General features: G+C 42.7%; 1 protein-coding gene across 1 annotated transcript in view; it reads right to left on the bottom strand.

The window, feature by feature from the left end:
• Positions 1–4,490: 4,490 nt before the first annotated feature.
• BMP7 (bone morphogenetic protein 7) overlaps positions 4,491–18,282 on the bottom strand; it is a 47,839-nt gene continuing 34,047 nt past the window's right edge. Inside the window, exons 3-7 of the mRNA XM_075166582.1 lie at positions 16,375–16,523; positions 11,338–11,535; positions 9,409–9,485; positions 8,650–8,760; positions 4,491–7,329 (exon numbers count right to left, since the gene is read on the bottom strand). Of these exons, the coding sequence (XP_075022683.1) occupies positions 7,180–7,329; positions 8,650–8,760; positions 9,409–9,485; positions 11,338–11,535; positions 16,375–16,523 (685 nt within the window). The 3' untranslated portion in view covers positions 4,491–7,179. The remainder of the gene's footprint in view (positions 7,330–8,649; positions 8,761–9,408; positions 9,486–11,337; positions 11,536–16,374; positions 16,524–18,282) is intronic.

Here is an 18,282-nt window from a genome sequence, read left to right on the forward strand (position 1 = left end):
AGTCCTTTACTACCTTGTCTCATCATTTTCTGTGGACCCTGGGACCCCACTGTACTGTCTCTATCAAGTGTGGTCTAAGCACATCCCCACTACTATGGACTATGAAGAGCTTTGTTTTTTCCTGGAAACCAAAAATACCAACTTTTAAAAAATATCTGGAAATAAACAGTTACATGATCCACTGAAATTCATAACAAAGGACAAATTGAATCCTTCATGCTGTGTAAAAGCCATAAATAAAGGCTTTATGGCTGAGAAGTTGAAGGCAATGTTCCAGCAAAATCGGATTTATTCCCTCCCCACCCCCTGCAATATAAATCTCTGGAAATGGAGGTTCCAAGGGCTGTTCTGACACAACGTTAACTGCAGCTTCTTAAACCAGACTCCCTGCCAGTATTTATAGTTCATGTTCTGTGCATGGTATGTGTGTATATAACTGCACCAGCTTTTACAGTTGATTTCTCAGTAGTCATGTGAAACCAAAACAACTGATGGGCTGAACTTGGAATCACTTGTGCATTTCTCTAATTTAAAAAAGAAAAAAAAAAGTCTGTCCTGCTGTTAGGAAAAAGATCTCTTGATTAAAGTTGCTCCAAGTCAATGGTGGCCCAACTTCTGTCAGTGTCGCGTTCCTTCTCCCCAAAACCGCTGGCCCAGTTTCTCGGGGAACGCTGCAAGATGGATTTCAACACCTGGTTGTGGAGTTGCAAAGTGAGCAGCTGCATGCTTTCTTCTTACAAATGCCTGGCCCTACCTCTACTTGCTGTCCACTCCAAAATTAGCCTTGAGGTTTCATGAAATATGTCCTTGGAGTAATTAACCAAGTCCTAAAACTGCAGTCCAGCCAGGTCATTCCCTGTTAAGGAAGAACAACTGAATTCAGTGGCTTTAAAAGCTAGATTCTAGCTTCAGGAGCCAAATATAGGTCAGTAGTCACAGTAGATCATTGTGAGAAATGAATAAACAAATCGGAAGCAAAACTCTTCACGTGTCAGTTTTGGATCAGCTGAGTATGTTGGTTTGTGCTCCTTTCTTGTATGCTTGGTATATAGTGAAAGATAGAAGCCAAAATGAGGAATTTGTTCTCATTAAGCAATTGCCCAAATATCTCTTTTTTTTTTTCCTGAAGAGGCTGACTAGTACTTCTGCCCAAGGCAGACAGATGTAGAGCCATCGACCTCTCTGCTCTTGTCTACAGCTTGTTATAAACGCTGAACAAAATGGCTTAAATTGTTGGGACCTGAGAAATGATATCTTTGAGCTCTGACCCTTCATAACCGAATCCAGACACTGAATGTCTCTGCTTCCACATATTTTATATGAAGCACCTGACACAGCAGCAACAAATAACACAGGAATAAATCCAGCAGCCTGCAACAGTTTGCCTTCATTAGCCGAGCCAAAGGTCACCTTGCTGGTGTCACCATTTGTGTCTGGCCAGGGCCATTGCCTGCTCTAGACCTTAGCAGAGAGATCGTGCAATGGAGGGGAAGATGGGGAGCCAGGTCAAAAGGCTCCCAATGCCTCTCTGGGGCTTTTTGTACCCCACAACCACAGTGACATCCCAAACCTGTATGTGCTGCTTTGGAAATTTGGCATAAACCTGAAGTCCTGGGCTTGAGCTACAGGTGCTGACACGCTAAAGCACAACAGATCTGCTGAGGTCCTGGCATCCCCTCCCTTTTTCTTAAGAGCTGCTTAAAATAAGACCATTAGCCCAAAGTTATCAGCAGCACAGAGCTGCTAACTCAGGAGTCACTTCAGCTTCCCATTCAGAAAGGGTAAGTATGTGTTTTTAATTACGGGCAAGCCCATGGACGTCGCAGTGAATACAGCCACTCGCCCCCTCCCAATTCCAGACACAAATGCTCCATTCCCCAAATTACTGCTGACTGGCCCGGGATTGGGTTTTATTGCAGACAAGCAAGCCAATTCTTTGAGGGCGAGGTTAATTCAAGCAGCCCCATGTAGAGCCTTATTCTGCAAATGGCTAAATGCTTAACCATGCCTGCAAAAATTAGTCAAGTGCAAAGCTCCCTTTCTAAGGGTTTGTGGGACTGAGGCTGTAGCCCCCTTTTCTCCCCTGGTTTCTCCAGTACTTTTCCCTGATGGAAAAAAAGTGAAGTTGGTGAATCTGACTATGGCTTGTCCTGTTTGCCTTTTAAATATAAAACCAAATTCAGGCTGTCTAAAGGTTGTGCTGTCTTCATTTATGGAATTAATTCAAACATCAGGATTCTATTAATTGAAGAAAACAGCAGACTGTGGCAAACCTCACAATATCAAAATAACTTTCAAAACATTAAAATTAAGAAGTCTGCTCCTACTGCCTGGTCAGCAAACAGACCCTAGGAAAACCAGCGTGCATGCTAGGAAACAAATCAGTGCATTAAACTTGTGTTATCCAAAACTTCTGATCTTTCTTAGCTGCTGCTTTAGGAATACAAATTCTACTGCATTAAGCAGAAAAAGGGAATAGATATTTTTATTTAAAACAGAGTAACTCAAAGTGGCCATAATAACCCATTTGTGTTGCTTTTGTACTTGGGTAATGAATGACTGTAGTATAAAGTGCTTCTAGTTTTTGCCTCAAGGTCTTGTCAATCATTACCTGATAAATAAAAACTTCAAACAGGCTCCTTTTAGCTTAATTGGGCAGAATTTCTCTCCAAAGGAACAGCTGAATACAGAGAATTATGTGTTTGTGGCAGCAATGGAAGTCAGCAAGCAGGGGATTTGGATGGAAACATAGAGAGGATGAAAATTCTGAACTCAGAAGATGAGTCTTTTGGGTGTTACTTATCCAGAAAGTGTCTGTTCCCATTGCAGGCAGAGCTGAAAGGATTGAACAGAGCAGCAGAGGAAATCCCGCGGTCCTTGGCAATGCCGCTGAGCTGCGCTTGTGCGAGCTCTGCTCTCCCTCTCTGGTTTTAGGCTTTACAGCTGACGCTTCCATAAAAATCAGAAATCTTAAAATTGCACTAAGGCTTACTTAAATCATTATCTTTTATTATATGAACATTGGCAGCAACGGAGGCAGTTTCCTGCGTAGGGACAAAAGGATCCTATTGTCAGTACTGGAACAGATCTAAAACAGCTCAATTAAGCAAACATAACATCCTCAAAGTTTGGCCTGAAAGGAAGTTAAAATAACTGATCTATAAAATGTTTTAAATGTGCTTTAAAATGTCATTACTCAGATAAATCTAGCTGTTTTGAAGCTGGTTCACTAGAGTTTTATGGCCCTGCCAGTTTATGGCAGCATACGTACTCACGTCAAGAATTCCTCTTCCAGAACAGTAGATGAGGAGACAAAGCCACAGTAGCGCTGCGGACCGAGGGAGGCTGCAACCAGCTCGGGAACGGAGTTTTGGCTCCCAGGCTGGGAAAGCTGCTACGAAGCATATCCAGCGAGTTGTGTGTGTTTGTGGCAGAGCTGGAAACCAACCGATATTTCATGATATAAGGCTGGACGTGTTGAAGTTAGTGGTAAAGCTTCTGTTGGCTGCAAGGCTGGCACTGTAAAGCTGGATGATTTTTCTTTGTTGGTTTTTTTTGGTTGGTTTTTTTTTGGTTTGTTTGGTTTTGTTTTGTTTTTTTAATTTTCCTCCTCTTGCTGGAACCACCTCTGACTTACATTGGGTCTACATGGAGAGAACTGGGACCATACTGAGAAATACCAGAGGACCCTCTTTCTAAAACTAGTCTAGGCATACAAAAGCCGAGTAGGCATCAGTTTAGGTCAATAAAGGTATTTCCACTGATGCTTTGCTGGACTTCAGATCAGTGCATGAAGCAAATTTACTTATGAATTTGTAATCACTTGTGAAAGATGGTAGCTTAACTCCAAAATGCTGATGATTTAAGCTTCTGGATCAGCAAATACATAAAGTGGCACAACTCTGTTCACAAAGTAAACAAGAACCCAAAAATTGCTGCTATGCCCTGAAGATACAATGTTTAGTTAATACAGGGATTTAGACCATTATTTTTTTCAGCTGCCTCCATAGCAATGCGGTGTGGTATCCACAGTAGGAAACCTCATGCCAGCAGCATCTCTGAAATATGCTAAAACAATCTAAATTAGAAAATGTCAGCTTCTTGGCTGATGTTCCTTTGGAGTTTCTTTTTTCCTTTCTTGTGCCTCTATAATTTTATTGGGATGACTAAATCTCTGAACTATGTTAGCAGTAAACAGAACTAATTTACCCCCTGCTTCTTTGAAACAGCTGCTGACAGCTGCACTATAATTCAATCATGGATCTTTGCTGTGCAGGCTGCAAAACATATTCATATTTTTTTGTATTCTTCCCTCTCTGTTGTATTTGGACTGAAGGAGTCGCACCAAATAGCGACGTGTGCCGATTTTGCCCGACCGTAGACATCGATCTACACAAAAACAGGCTCAAGATGAAATATTGCCCAGCCGGAAAGGTTCTTCGAATATAGGGAGAATAACCACACAGATACACAATGTTGTTGGGATATCTTTTGTAAAGTTGCAATGATTTATTTTACTAGTTTGTACAAAAGGCTTCTGACAACTGCTCTATGAAAAGAACCAGAAACGTGTATGCATTTTTGCCAACTGTTAATAAATATCTTCTTAAATAAGGAAACAAATGTGCTTAGGAACCGAGAATCATTTTTCCTGGATGTGATTGAAAAGGAATTCAGAGATGGAAATAAATAATTCTTCTTCCGCTTGTGACAACTATTTACATAAAAATGTACAAACAGTGAAGCTGATGTTGAGCCTAGCAACAGAAATCCTGTTATTATGTTGTTTTTTTTTTAAAAAAAAAACAAACCAGAAACAATCCCCACGTAATATTTAATATATGAATCCTATACAGCAAGATACCGTGGTCCAAGTTAAAAATGCAATACGCCAACACAGTGACCACCAACACTGAAACACCCGCAAGAAAAACTAATCCTTGACTACTAAATAGTGGAAGTTTAGGCATGATTAGCTTTTAACTTTCTAGGCAGCACCTTAACTTCCTTTGGGAGGTTTACAGAAGCACTGGTGTATATACGTATACAATGGCAAAAGACACTTCCAATCTGTGTGATTTCAATACCTCACTCTAAATAAGAGATGCACTGGGGGCAGTTTTGGCTGTTCATCGTAGATGGTCTTGTCTGCAGGCTCTGGGGAGAGATGGTCTTTTGGCTTCAGCGGCTGTCCTGCCATCTGGCTGGCTGTAAGTATTTGGCCAAAGCCTCACCTTGGGGCAGTTAGGAAGTTTGCTGGAGTTGTGCTTGCGGAGCGTGCGTGCCACAGCCAGGCTGGTCCTGCAGATGTTTGAGTCGCCTGGGTGGGAAGCCGGGCACATCTGGCAATGTGGCAACTGCTCACTGAGGCCCCGGTCCAAAACCTACCGATGTCATGGACAGAATTCCACTTTCCCATGAGCCTAATCCTGCTACTGAGGAAAACTGCTGGGAAAACACCAATTGACTTAAATGAGATTAGAATTAGACCATCAGAAACAAGTTTCCAATTTATTTCATAGACAGTAATTTTTTTCTTCCTTTGCTTATTCTTTTTAAAGTGAGGCATCTGGTCCAGATTTGATCTGTGACTTAAAGGAAGAGCAGTGAGTGATTTCCAGAATCAGGCGGTTGCGTTCATTTATCTTCTTTCTCTGGCTCTCCTCTAAGGCAAGACATGGAGCCAAGTTCCCACCGCAGCTGCATTGCCCTGTCCACTCACTGAGCAGAGAGAACCGTCTCCAGGGATCTACTATGTTCTGGACCCATCTGTTGGAGGTTTAGGTGTTTGAGGCTTGGAGGTTTAGAGCTGGGTGTGCTGTGGACCTGGTGTTTTATTGGACTGAATTTTCTTTTTTATCTCCCTGGTGAAATTCATGCCAATCCTACTTTTGTAATTGCAAGGTATGCCAAAGTGTTGAATTGGTTTGTGATTGGTTATTGCTACTTTGTATTCTTATTCACAACAACGTTAATTGAGTTTTAATTATATAAGTGTGATGTTTGTATAACCTGTGACTTTAAAAGAAGGAAAAAGAAAAGCCTTGAGGGGACATTTTCTTGCTCCTGGTTCCAGCTTGTTGGTGTGGCTCTTGAAAGGGATTTTGGTTTTTTTTTTTAAAGGTAAAGCCAGTAATAGAGCAGGGGGTTTATCGTAAACACTGACCCTGGGAAGTAAGGTTTCCCAGCTTGTTTCTAGCTGAGTCTGTGCTGGCTGTACGTCCCAGCTGACAGCACCTTCCGCACTTGAGCCGCCACGTTTTCGAAAAAGCATTGGAACTTGTTCTGTCAGTGAAGTCAATGGACATTTTCCAGACAGGAGCAGGATCTTTAGCTGGCTTTCACAACTCCATAACTGCTTAGGATACCCCAGCTAAACGTTAGGTTTAATCCCTGTTTCTTAACATTCTGCTGCTTTCCTGTTTCAAGTTCATAGCAAATTCAAATTCTTTCTGGTTGCTAGAGGAAATTTCCTTCCCTATTGAAAGAAAAAAGTATACCCAAAAAGTCTTGCTCTTTGGAATTATTTTCTTCAGTTCTTTTGCTTGCCAATTGGAATTTTTTTTTTTTCTTAGACTGATCTGTCCTTTGAATTTGCGTCAATCCAGATATAGTTTTTGCTACTACAGTTTAAAACTGGAAGTTGCATGTAACTAATCTTTGTTTTTGCTTATGAAATTGAAGCAAACAGAGGGATGGAAGTAATAATTCTCTAACAAAATACCTGTTCACTCCAGGTATATTTTGTTCACTTATTTTATTGCAAACTGTGTTACAGGAACTACACATGCTTATTAGTCACAGCACATTCGCACCTTGGATAGATTATTATTTTTTAACTGACAGTCAACACTGAGTTTGCAACCTTCAGAAAGACTCATTTGCAAAAGTATGTATTGTAGGAGCCAATTTTGTAGGCAGATTTGGTTTTAAATGGTTTCTCTGGCTTGTTTCAGTTTACAAGCTCATTGTCTGTAATAAACTAAAACAAAATGTGTTCAAATGCCACTTAGATCCAGAAACTGTTCCATTGTCTGAACTTTCAGAAGCCCGGTCCTAAAAACTGTTTGGGATTTTTTTCAACCCATTGCTGGAGTGCTAACCTTTTCCCCTCCCCCACATAGCCGTACAAAACCACTCTTTACAAATAACTTTTTTTTTTTTTCCTTTCCTACAAATCTAATGACAGCCACATGCTCGTACCACCATGTTCCTGTATTTTTTTAAGATAACATTGGAGCTGTCATCAAAATAGAGCACTGAGATGGCATTGAGTTGTGTAGGAGCACAGCAGGGTTTCGGCACAGTCTCTGGGTTTATAAAGTGAACCTGGGGAATGAAAGGAGAGGCATGTTAAGATTTATTTTTCCCCTCTCCTCCCCCATATTTTTCTTTCCCAGGCAACCTTCTGTCTGTCCCATACACTCACTCAGACATGTTTTGAACACCTGGCTTTGTGTACAAACATCTTGAGATGTCCCCTGCATGTACGGAGGCTGACGCACGCACCCAAGTCAGATCTAGTTGGAAATCTTTCAGTGAGGCAGGTTTTCATTAGAAAATTCCCATTTGTCAGAGCAGTCAGCATTCTGCAGAAGTGCACCAGTTAGGATAAACTCTGTGGGACGTGCCGGTGAGGTTTTGTGAGAAATCCCATCAGCCTGGGACGGGTGCCCCTGTCCCTGCGGCTGCCAGCACCGAGACCCAGCTGGGGCCAAAGGCTCCGGGTCCCCTGCGCTCCCTGCTGCGGGACCTCCGAGGAGAGGGGGGAAAAAGCAAATAAAAAGCCATCTACCAGGAGAAAAACATGCAGAAATTTCATCCCTTGGAAATGTGGATGCTTCTAGCTTCCCTAATACTTTTTGCAATGTTGTCCTTAGGCGTGCACAGGAGATGGGATGTAGAGGAGAAGGTGGAATAAGCCTCCTCGTGCCCTGCTGATGTGTGCAGGGGGCCTGGGCTGTTAAGCTGGACCCGAGCGGGGTAGGGGACCGCATCCAGGCAGGTCAGCTGGGGTGCTGCACAGCCAGGGTACTTGGGACCAGTGTGTCTTCTGGCCCATGCCAAGAGCTGTGGTGCATTGGCTTTGGTGACACAGCTGGGCTGGGGGGCCCCCAGCCAACAGTCCCCCTGAGCACAGGCATTGTCTCATGAGGACACGCCAGCTCGGGGCTCCCATCTGGACGTCTTTGCACAATTTCATAACACAAATACACCCACAGAGCAGCTGGGCTGTGTAATTTTGAGATTCACTGACCCCTTTCGCAGTCTGCCCCCAAACCCGCTTTTGGCGGCAGCCTACCAGGAGGATCCTTACAGGGTTTTTCCAAGAGATGCTGACGGTGGGTCTTGCATCCTGCTCTTCCCTTCCCGTGCAGTGGGACTATAGCAGCATTAAGATGTCTATCATAGGGCCCTTTGAAACTAGAGAGAGCATGTCAATGCTTGCAGCAAAGACAGGCTAATTCCTAGCCAACTATTAATTCAGGCCACTTGGCTAGACATGTTTAGCCAGATGCTGCAGGCATCTTAATGAGCTAATGCAGACCTTCCTTCTCTCGTTAGCTTAGAGATTTTTTTGTGTATAAACTTATTTCTGAGTAGCAACTATCAGAAATAACTCTGTAATAGAAGCTACAGTGCACCTACCAGTGTCTGTACAATGGCATGATTTGTAGCATTCATGTATGAATTCAACGGGAAAGCACATTCTCCTTCACAGTAATATGCAGCATAGCCCTCTGGAGCGATGATCCAGTCCTTGGTTAAATTGAAAATGTTAGATTACGGAGAAAGACAGGAATATGGTGCAGTGAAACAAAAAGTAGAACAGCACATAAATCTAACAATTCGTATGTCTACATACAATTGCAGTAGCCTGCAAAATAAAAATCTGGTACTCTTTCTAATGCTATCTTATACACCTCTGAAGCAGCTGCTTTTCCTGGAGGGACATATCCCACTTTGCAAACATATCCATAATGTTGCTGGGTTTAGCTGTTTATCCATTCAGCAGTGTCCTCCTGGCTGTCCACAAAAATCACTTCACCCGTCGCTGAAATGCAGGTACAAGCTTTCAAAAACGAAAATGTCTTTAACCAGGTCTAAAAGAACTGATAGATGAAAATGGAGAGCCGTATGTGCGTTCAGCACCGCCAGAGGAAATCCAGGGGCCACAGTTTCTCAAAAGGACCTAAGTGTGTTGAATTTCTAGCCAGTCTCACTAAACATTTGTATACCCTAACTTTGCAGAAGCACTTCGTAAGCATGCTAAAAGCAATATACAATTTTTTTCCCCAGAGATAAAAAAAAAAAATATCCAGTTAATGGCTTGTTCTCACTATCGCAGCTCAGTAAGTGATGTGCAACGGCAGCCCAGCTCACACCCCGGTCGTGCACAGCCCTTACCTGCCACCCCAGGTCCCTGAAGCTGACGTAGAGCTCGTGCTTCTTGCAGGCTTGTCGCTGGTCGCTGCTGCTGTTCTCTGCACGGGGGGAAAGGGGGTCTGTAAGGCTGGGCTGCCCCAGCACCCACTGCCCTCAGCAATGCCCCGCAGGGAGTGAGGCATCACTGCTCATCTGTTGCACTTGGTTTTGTTTTTTTTTTTCCCCAAACATTTTCAGTTTTAGTCATAAAATAATGGCTGGCTTCAATACATATGAAATGCCCCTCTGGCTTTTTGTACAAAGCCAAGAAAGGCCTGGGAAAATACCTTTTTTTTTGCCTTTTTTTTTTTCCTGGGCTTCCTCTGACCTTGTATTAGCAAAAAGCCGTTCTCTGATTATTGCCTACTATATAAAATGAGAACCTGTGAAAGGAGTGATAGGGAAAAGCACTGTTTATCTATTTTCTAAATTTCTAACTGTCTTTGAATCACCTGCGTTACTGGTGATAGTTGCACCTTCAGGCCTACAAAGGCAACGTATGACATTAAGGCAATGTGAAATCTGTTCTTCTGTCCAGTGCAGCTGGATCCAGATTACAGGCTTCTCGCAATGGGTGACAATGCTGAAGCCAAAGAATAAAGCATGAGTCTGAATCGTGGATCTGAACAACCATGACTATCAGCGCAGTTTTAAAGTTGTGTCCATCCTGGACATACAGCCTGAGCTGGAGACCCAAGTAGAAGTACCGGAAAATATTTTGCTGAACTCTTGTTGGAAACTAACTCAACATGGGGTCCCCAAGCTGGAAGCAGGACACTGGTTACAGGGACTTTTCTAACCTACTTGCAGAAGTAAGAAATTCTTTTGTCCTTTACCCATCCTTGAATTGATATAGCAAATAGATGATAAAAATGCACAGTTAAACTGCAGACCATCTATGCTTGGGGAACTGAGAAACCCAGAGCTCGGAAACATAAGCCATGGAAAACCATTTTAAGAGACTCTAGGATTTTGGGTGAGAGGTACAGGAATACATATATGTGGGCAGGTCAGAGAAGCCACACCTATCACCAGGGCTGCAGAAAAACATCATTAGTTCTGGGACAGGGATGATCCGATTAAATGTCGGGAAGCTGCAACAAGACTGATGGGAGAGAGGTCTCCCATGGCCTTGCAGGTAACCCCAAGCAACCCAAGGCGAAGGTGAGTTGCGTAAGACGATATTGTTCCCTACGTTGTCCTTTTCCTTCCATCTCTTGCAAGCTCCCCTTCCATTCAGTGAAGCGCTCGCAGAAATAGAGCTGGGATTTGCCACTGCCCTCAGCGGAGCTGGCCCCGCGCTGCGGTTCCTGCTGGGAAGGTCACCAAGGGCCCGTTATTCTGAGGTATCTTGTAATTAAACCACGTTTCTATTTCAAATGCCTGACGGAGTTTTCTTCCGTATTAGGAAGCACAGCTCCCCCCAAAACAGCTGCCGTTATCCTGAGCAACAAATGGGTTTTCCTCTTCCGTGAAAAACTTCTGGGACTACTAAACTTTTTGGGGGCTAAAGTTAAAATCACGAACTCTGAAAATCTACAGCATTTTGATTCGGATCCATGAAATATATTATTGGTTTGATCACTTACTCATTGGTTTAATGTCATTATCTCACATTTCAAAATGAGAATTTATTTCATGTGGGAGAAAAGGAGATTTTCTGGTTAGAGGGCTTCTTTTTTTGTATTGGATTAAGAAATCCCTCAGTTTAACACTGTTTCAAAGAAACATTATTTTTCTAATTTTTTTTTTAACAATCCCTAATCCCAAGTAGTTTCAAACCAGCAAGAGAACACTAGTGGTAGACCAAAGAGACAACAGGCTGAGTATGGGAGAAACCGTTCCCATCCAGTGTCAAGTCCAGCAGAGCATTATCCCACAGAAACACGGACCCGGCAACCCGCGCTGTACCTGCGATGTTCGACACCCGGAAAGCTTCCTGGTTCTTTGGCGTTTTTGATCGATTCTGGCTCCTTTGCTTCCCTCCCGTGGAGCGAATACTGCGAAGATGGACCTCGGTGGCTTTGAAGAAGGCTACCGTGAAGGGCTGCTTGTTCTGCGGGCCGTGCCTTCCAATGAGACCCGCCAGTTTGGGATTGATGCTTTGCCCTTAATAACAGAATGGACTGATAAGAGGGCCTGCAGTAACTTTTCATTTTCAGCAGACATAGTAAGGAGAACAAGGAGGAGAGGTGCTGGCTGGCTGGTGAGGGTGACTCCTAGGCATGTCTGTATGCGTCGATCCACCAAGGGCCTGGACTTAATCGGCAAAGCTGCTTCTGACAAGAGCAGCTCAGCAGAGCTAACTTCATTTTATATCTGCATGTAAAAGTTACATAAAATAGTCCTACATATAATTATTTTACCCTAAATCCGCTTAGCATTAACTTTTCCTGCATTCTTTAGAGGGGTTTCTTTAAGTTCACCAACCTATAATTTGAAGTGATCCTATAAAAGGAACCATAAACCTCAGCCCATAGGAACACTAAATTCCCACTGGAAGGTTATTAACTTAAAATAAAAATGCCTTGTATGAAATGTTGACAGAGTTCCAGATATACTGTAGCTGAGAGAAACAAATAGTTCAGATGTTTAGAGCCGTTTTGCTGATTGCTGTATCTCAGCATTACTGTACCCGATAACTTTGGTCTAAAGCTCTTGATTACTATTCATGCTTCCTTCATCCTGGGCTTTTAAGTTGATTTTTGGTAAAAAAATGATTAGGTGGTTTCTTTATAGAATTAAATCAGTTATTTACAAAGGACGCAAGGAGGGGGTGGCAGTGGGAAATTTAACATTTCTCCCTGTTGCCTGCAAAGGATGCCTGGGCGCTGTTGTGAAATGCAGGGGTGATATCCAGAATTATTCTGTTCCAAGCTACCGAGTACTGCCGCTAAGTCACAGTTATCTTAATGGCTTTTGTGATCCTTTCGCTAAGGACAGAGCTGGGCCTTGTCAGCAACAAAGCAAATATGCCAAAGGACGGCTGACACTTTCCTAGAGAAGCCCTGGAAGGCAGCCTGGCCGGGGAGAGCAGGCGAGGGGCTCTACAGCCCACTGACAAAAATTTCCTTATCTTACTAGTTTCTGACTACTGTGTGAAAAGAAGCTGGTAACCTGAAGTATTTCTAGGTAATATTCTATAACTGCTGGTTTTAAGATCAGTAAAGTAAATGCCAAGGCTTATAAATTATTGGGTTTATGGGATTGTTTCCATCTTGGCTCTTGCACGTGGCCAAAAGATTGGTAAATGTGACAGACCCAGAAAAAAGGGGCTGTGGTCAAAGCTCGAGGCCAAGAATCGGACCGGTCTTGGCTGGAGTCCTCTCTCTATTTTTCTAAAAGCGTGCAGCCCAGCGAGCAAGTCCCAAGCTGCAGTACATGGGATTTGCGGAGAGGACTGGCTTAAGAGGTGTTTAATGGGCAGCAGGAAGACTGCCCAGCGTGGCCAGGCCTTGCAAACTGGACAAAGGAAAACTAATCTCAGGCAGGGCACCAGGAAAGCTCGGGCAAAAATAGTAAATGCAAAAACTCATGTACGTAGATTTATATGTGGACACACATCAACAACTTCTTCACCTTCTGCTTAAGCTCCTTTCCGGAAACTTGTCCAAACAGTTTTCATTTTAAACATTTGAAGCTGAGCCCACAAAGTGCTTAAGCAAGTAGCTAATGCTAAATATATAAGTAGTTCCACTCGTGCTCAGGCTTTGCCAGATCGAAGCCTTATTTCCTGAAAACAAGCTCAGCTGCAGGAGTTAGAGCTCGCTGAATACTGCTATGGCTTTTCCTGCCCCTTCAAAAAAGCCTTTCTGCTTCCCAAAGCTGTTTAAACGAGCAAGTACATCTACGGCTGTGGTTTGTCCAGTGTAAATTATTTTACCTTTACCATGTCTCTGGAGAGTAGGTCAGCGGTAAGCAGGGAGGGGACCCACCTTCACATTGATATGTTTAATGGATTTGCATTAGCGCAGCAATAAGTAGCATTTGGCCAATGAACTCCTCATGTAACACCAACGTATCATGTTCAAGACCATTATGGTGGCAATGTTTCCTTAGGGGAAAAAAAGGCACGTAATGCTCTGTATGCGAAGTGGCGTATTTCTTTTTAATAAAGATGGGAAAAATCCACTTTCTAACTTTCCTATACATCCAGAAAGCAAGGTTAAACACAAGGACATGTGTGTAGTCCCCATTAGACAATGATAAACTTCTCCCAAAAGAACTAAAGCTGTGCTCTTGAACTAGAGGGCACAGCTTTATCTGCTTTTATGAAGCTGCTTTTTTAATACCGTCAAAAATGGGATCTTAAGTAATAAACTAAGTAATCCTAAGTGGGCAGCTGCTGTTCCCACGTGCTACTGCTGAGCAAGGCATATCGGGTGCTGGGCTAAGAGCTCGCTGGAGGCTGCTGAGTCACTCGAACATTTCTTTTGCTAGCTGCTTGAGCTGATCCCCGTTTTCTAAGAGTAGAAAAATACCCTTTGATTCCACCCTAGTTATACATGTTGATAGATTTATTTGGCGAGATTATAAAGGAATACAAAGATCAGTTTAATTAATTAATTTCTTTCGTATAATTTCATCTGGACAGTGCTCGTGATGTCAGAATTTTTTTTACATAGACTGTTTTGGCTTCATGGTTAGAGATCTCTATATGTAATGACAGATACAAAGAAAAGATATTTTTTTTTTTTTTTTCTCCCTAATTCACTTAAAGCTTTGGGGGTTGCCCAAGAATATAATATTGCATCAAAATCCTGCTGTGTTTGCAGCATATGATTTTCATATGAAGTCCAGGTGTAAAAGCAGCTTTCTTGTTAGTGCACACAGTTGGTCTAAATCCAAAATGAAACTTGGGGAGCAAGGAAGGACTTGTCCTTGCCATTCAAAATAGAAAGAAAAATTCACGTGTATGGTGGAGAAATGTGAGTGCAAAGGTGTGCTGCCAGGGGACTTGGTTACAGAAGACAAGCAGACAATCAGCTCCTGTATCTCTGTATTTACTTTTTAAACACTGCTGTTGGCTTTTCTAACTTTAATGACAGGCTGATTAAAGTATTTTGTTAATCTATTTTGAGAAAGCAGCAAGTCACTTTGTGTATGATTTCAACCCTTTACAAGTTCAGCTAGATTTTTCAGGAGTGTAAAAAGAAACCAGATTCCTAATTTTCATTGAGTTGAATAACAGATGAGAATGCACTTATCACTGAACCTGGGACTTTCTGCCTTTGAAAGCTCTCCCTGTGACAGATCTGGCTGGATGCTTTTAAGGGTCCACTCCTGATTGCTCCAGCAGAGCAGACAGAGTTACTGTAAGTGCGTGCAAAGTTGCAGCATTTCCTTGGATGCAAGATCCTGAAAAGTCTCTACTGAAATCTGTAACACATTCATAAATCAGCTGCTTTCCTCCTTAATGCTGAAAAAAGGAACTGACTTTTGCTGTAAAATCACTAGGTGAGGATGGGGAGGACAGAGCAATAAGACGACTTTATTGGTCGAGGAGTGAGAGTGTGATACTGTAGTATCCATAGTGTTCAGCGATATTAAGCCTACTTCTAGCTATCATTTTTCTGTGGACTCTGGGCTGGGTCTTGATGGTTTTCCTATACATGAATCACAATTGAACAAATGTGCCATGATTGCGGACACAACTTCTGTACTTCCAAGTATTTCCTTTAGGAAACTGGAAACTAAAAACAAGGACAAGCGTTTGAAAACGGATTAAGCTTGTCTTGGCTGTTAATTTGCCTTACAGTTTTAGCTTTAAGAGTTAAGATTGACTTGTAAACCAGGTTGAATTTGAATCTTTGTACAAAGGTGGCAAAAGTCATCTGTCATTAAGGACTAGTAACTTCCACGGTGAAGCTCCTGCTTTGTGTTTGGGTTTCTGCATTCACTGATCACTCAGAAAGGGCAGGTTCAAACAAACCCTGTGCACCTCTCCGTGCGCAGGTCTCACATGAGTAAAATTACCCTTGAGTGTAAATGACTCTCCATAGGTTGCCTGTTTCAAAACTGCTTTGCACAGTCTTTATGCAAAATACTACTTACTGGAAATGTTCAGGGTGTTGCATAAAAACCAATAGCAAGTGATATCATAGATGCATATCTGGAGAATGAAAGTATGTTCTTGGATAACTACATTCAGAGTATTTATAATAGTCTTGAGCTGGGTTTTGCTTAACCTCGCCTGTGGAGCAGCCAGGCGGTTCCAGATGGTCCGAGGTCCTGGAACCCCCCAGAACATCCAGGATACTTTGGTTTCCTTGCACAAGGCTCCAAGTGAACATCAGGAATCTTAAATTTAAGCAAAGCAGCATGACTTTTTAGTTAAGACCTGGTTAGGAAAATTCCCCACCTGATTCTAAACACATCCTTTCTGGAGATGTTTCAGAGCCAGGTCTTCCCACCCATTCCCAAACCGCACAGGTTTGTACCATAAGCACGCTGCAGACCTTGGAGTCCGGACCGGGCATGACTCTACTAGTCACTTCTATTGCCACAAAGGAAACTAAAATGATTCCTAGCTGTCTTCTGAATCTGAAAGGACTTTTGTGCCAATTAACACCAGCCTTCTACATCGCTCAGTTGTGTCTTTTTGCACATAGCAAAGTTTCTTCCTCTTGCCTCGACTGGGTTGCGCTACCTGCAAATCAGCCAGCAGCGCACACGTATCTCGACGGGGATGTGTACATAGCTAATGCCGAAATGACTGCAGACAGGTTACCAATCTGTTAAAGCATTTGAGTACATCCTTAACCTGAAATATGTCTATATGGATTATATTTTTATTATTATTATTTGCATCTTAGGCAAATTCAGGAAAAACATGCTTAAGAGATCCTATTCAAAGGAAAGAGTACTGAATGCTTAAGGCTTCCCCTGGCTGGGAATTGTATACCTGAAACGGAGACTCACTGACTGATGTTGGTGTCTGACACTCACCATCGATGCCTTCCACGGAGAGCTGCAGGCCAAGATTGTGTTGGGGATTCACCACCCAGTGGTTACTGGTTGCAGTAATGTCAAACACCAGCCACCCTTCTTCTGCGGCCCAGATTGTTCGAGAGTCGAGCAGGAACAAATCTGAATCCCTGAAAAAAAGCAGCGTAATTCCCAGTTATCAGGCGTCCTACTGGAGTCTCTATAGCCTTTCATGCTTTAAGCAACACACTTGGTTGGCCGTTCAGCGATAGGCAGGTTATGCCAGAGCTGGGCCGGCGTGCTTTCCTGTCTGATCACCTTCGGATGAAGCGCTTTTCTTCTCTTTAAAACAAGGAGGATGGGTTGAAGCAGAGTTGAGGTGGTTTTGGGTTACTTTGCTGTTACAATTAACCTTGGAGCTGCTGATGCAACTTCAGAAAAAACGCTTGCCAGGCACAGATTTGCGAAATTATTGTTTGCATATGCAAACTTGGTAATTGGGCAGACAATGCTGCTCATTATCCTTTCCACACATAATTTCCTGACTTTTATGCATAATTGTAGCATTGGTGCAAGCCAGCTGGAACACTGGTGTGCATATATTAACATATGTAATGGTTTTTTAAATTTGTTCATCTGAGGTTACAGATAATTGATTGAGGCAATAACCCTCTGCACAGTCACAGGTCTGCATTACTTTGGGTGGCAATTTTCTTTCAATTCATTGCTTGAATTTTTTAAAGGCCACTGCTGGGTTATTCTGGTTGAAGAACTAATACCAGAAAATGAGAAAGATCAGCAATAGAGAGGATTTCATGCATTTGAAAAGGGTGAAATCATTCTGGATTTACAAAACATTTCCTGGCAAATTTCTGTAAAATGAAAATTTGAGAAAACACAGGTTCTGTAAAGGAAGGAATCTTCTCTTACCAGAAATTAAGAAAGAGATAAAACTTGGATGAAAAAATTGGATAGTGGTGCAGTTCCTTTATAAAAAATGACTTTACAAGAAGAACAAAGAAACACGGTGGAAGTGTCTAGACAAGTCCCGTAAGAGCTGCTTTCGTACTTACAGTGCACAAACATGATAACTTGTTTAAGTGTAATTATATCCTTTTGAATGAAGAAATATCCTTGGAAAATCCTTTAATCATGTCCTCAAAGCCCAAAGAAGGCCTTATTAATTTTGTCACTATTGATTTGTCAGTGCAAAAAAAATATATAACTTAGTTTACACAGTGCCTCTTGTTTGCACGAAATATCAAGTGATCAAAAATGAATCTGAGAAGTGCTGTCGGCATAGAGGCTTTTGTCTCGTAGCTTTTAGTGATTCTTTTCCCTGTGAGATACCAAGAAATCGGAGGCTTTTGTCCCACACAGCTGACTCAAAACAGAAATGGAGTTTTATTGCAATGTTTTTACTATCTAGCTTTCCTTTCAACCTTTGTGGGTCGGGGCGTATAAGAGATGATGGCTTTCCTCCGTGAGCTAATGGATGTCACCGCCTCTGGCTCTGTGCTGGCTTACATGAAATTAAACTTCTGAAATTAGTTCCTGCAGAGCACGTGAGCACATCGCCCAGCGTGCGTAAAAGGAGGATTCTGTCGTTTCCTCGCCAATGCACGACGCTGTTAACCTTTGGATACGACGCGGCTGAATATGTAGGTACAGCCAATGCTGCTGAGGGTGCAATTAGTGCTGCATGGGACAGCCTGAGGGAACGCAGTGGCTTTCTGTGTCAGCTCAATTCAGAAAGAGGAGGCAAGGTCTGACGCTTGCACGAGATGTTTTGCGGGCGTGGGATTGTAACCATTGCAATTCCTCCCTTCGCCCAGCATGTCCCTGCCGTGGAGGAAGGCACAGGAGAGAGAGTTTTGCTTTCTTTTAAACAAAGTTTTTGTTTGTGGAAGAAGCCCTACATCAGAATTG

This window comes from Calonectris borealis, chromosome 17 (genome assembly GCF_964195595.1).
Source record: "Calonectris borealis chromosome 17, bCalBor7.hap1.2, whole genome shotgun sequence".
Classification (NCBI taxonomy): Eukaryota; Metazoa; Chordata; class Aves; order Procellariiformes; family Procellariidae; genus Calonectris; species Calonectris borealis.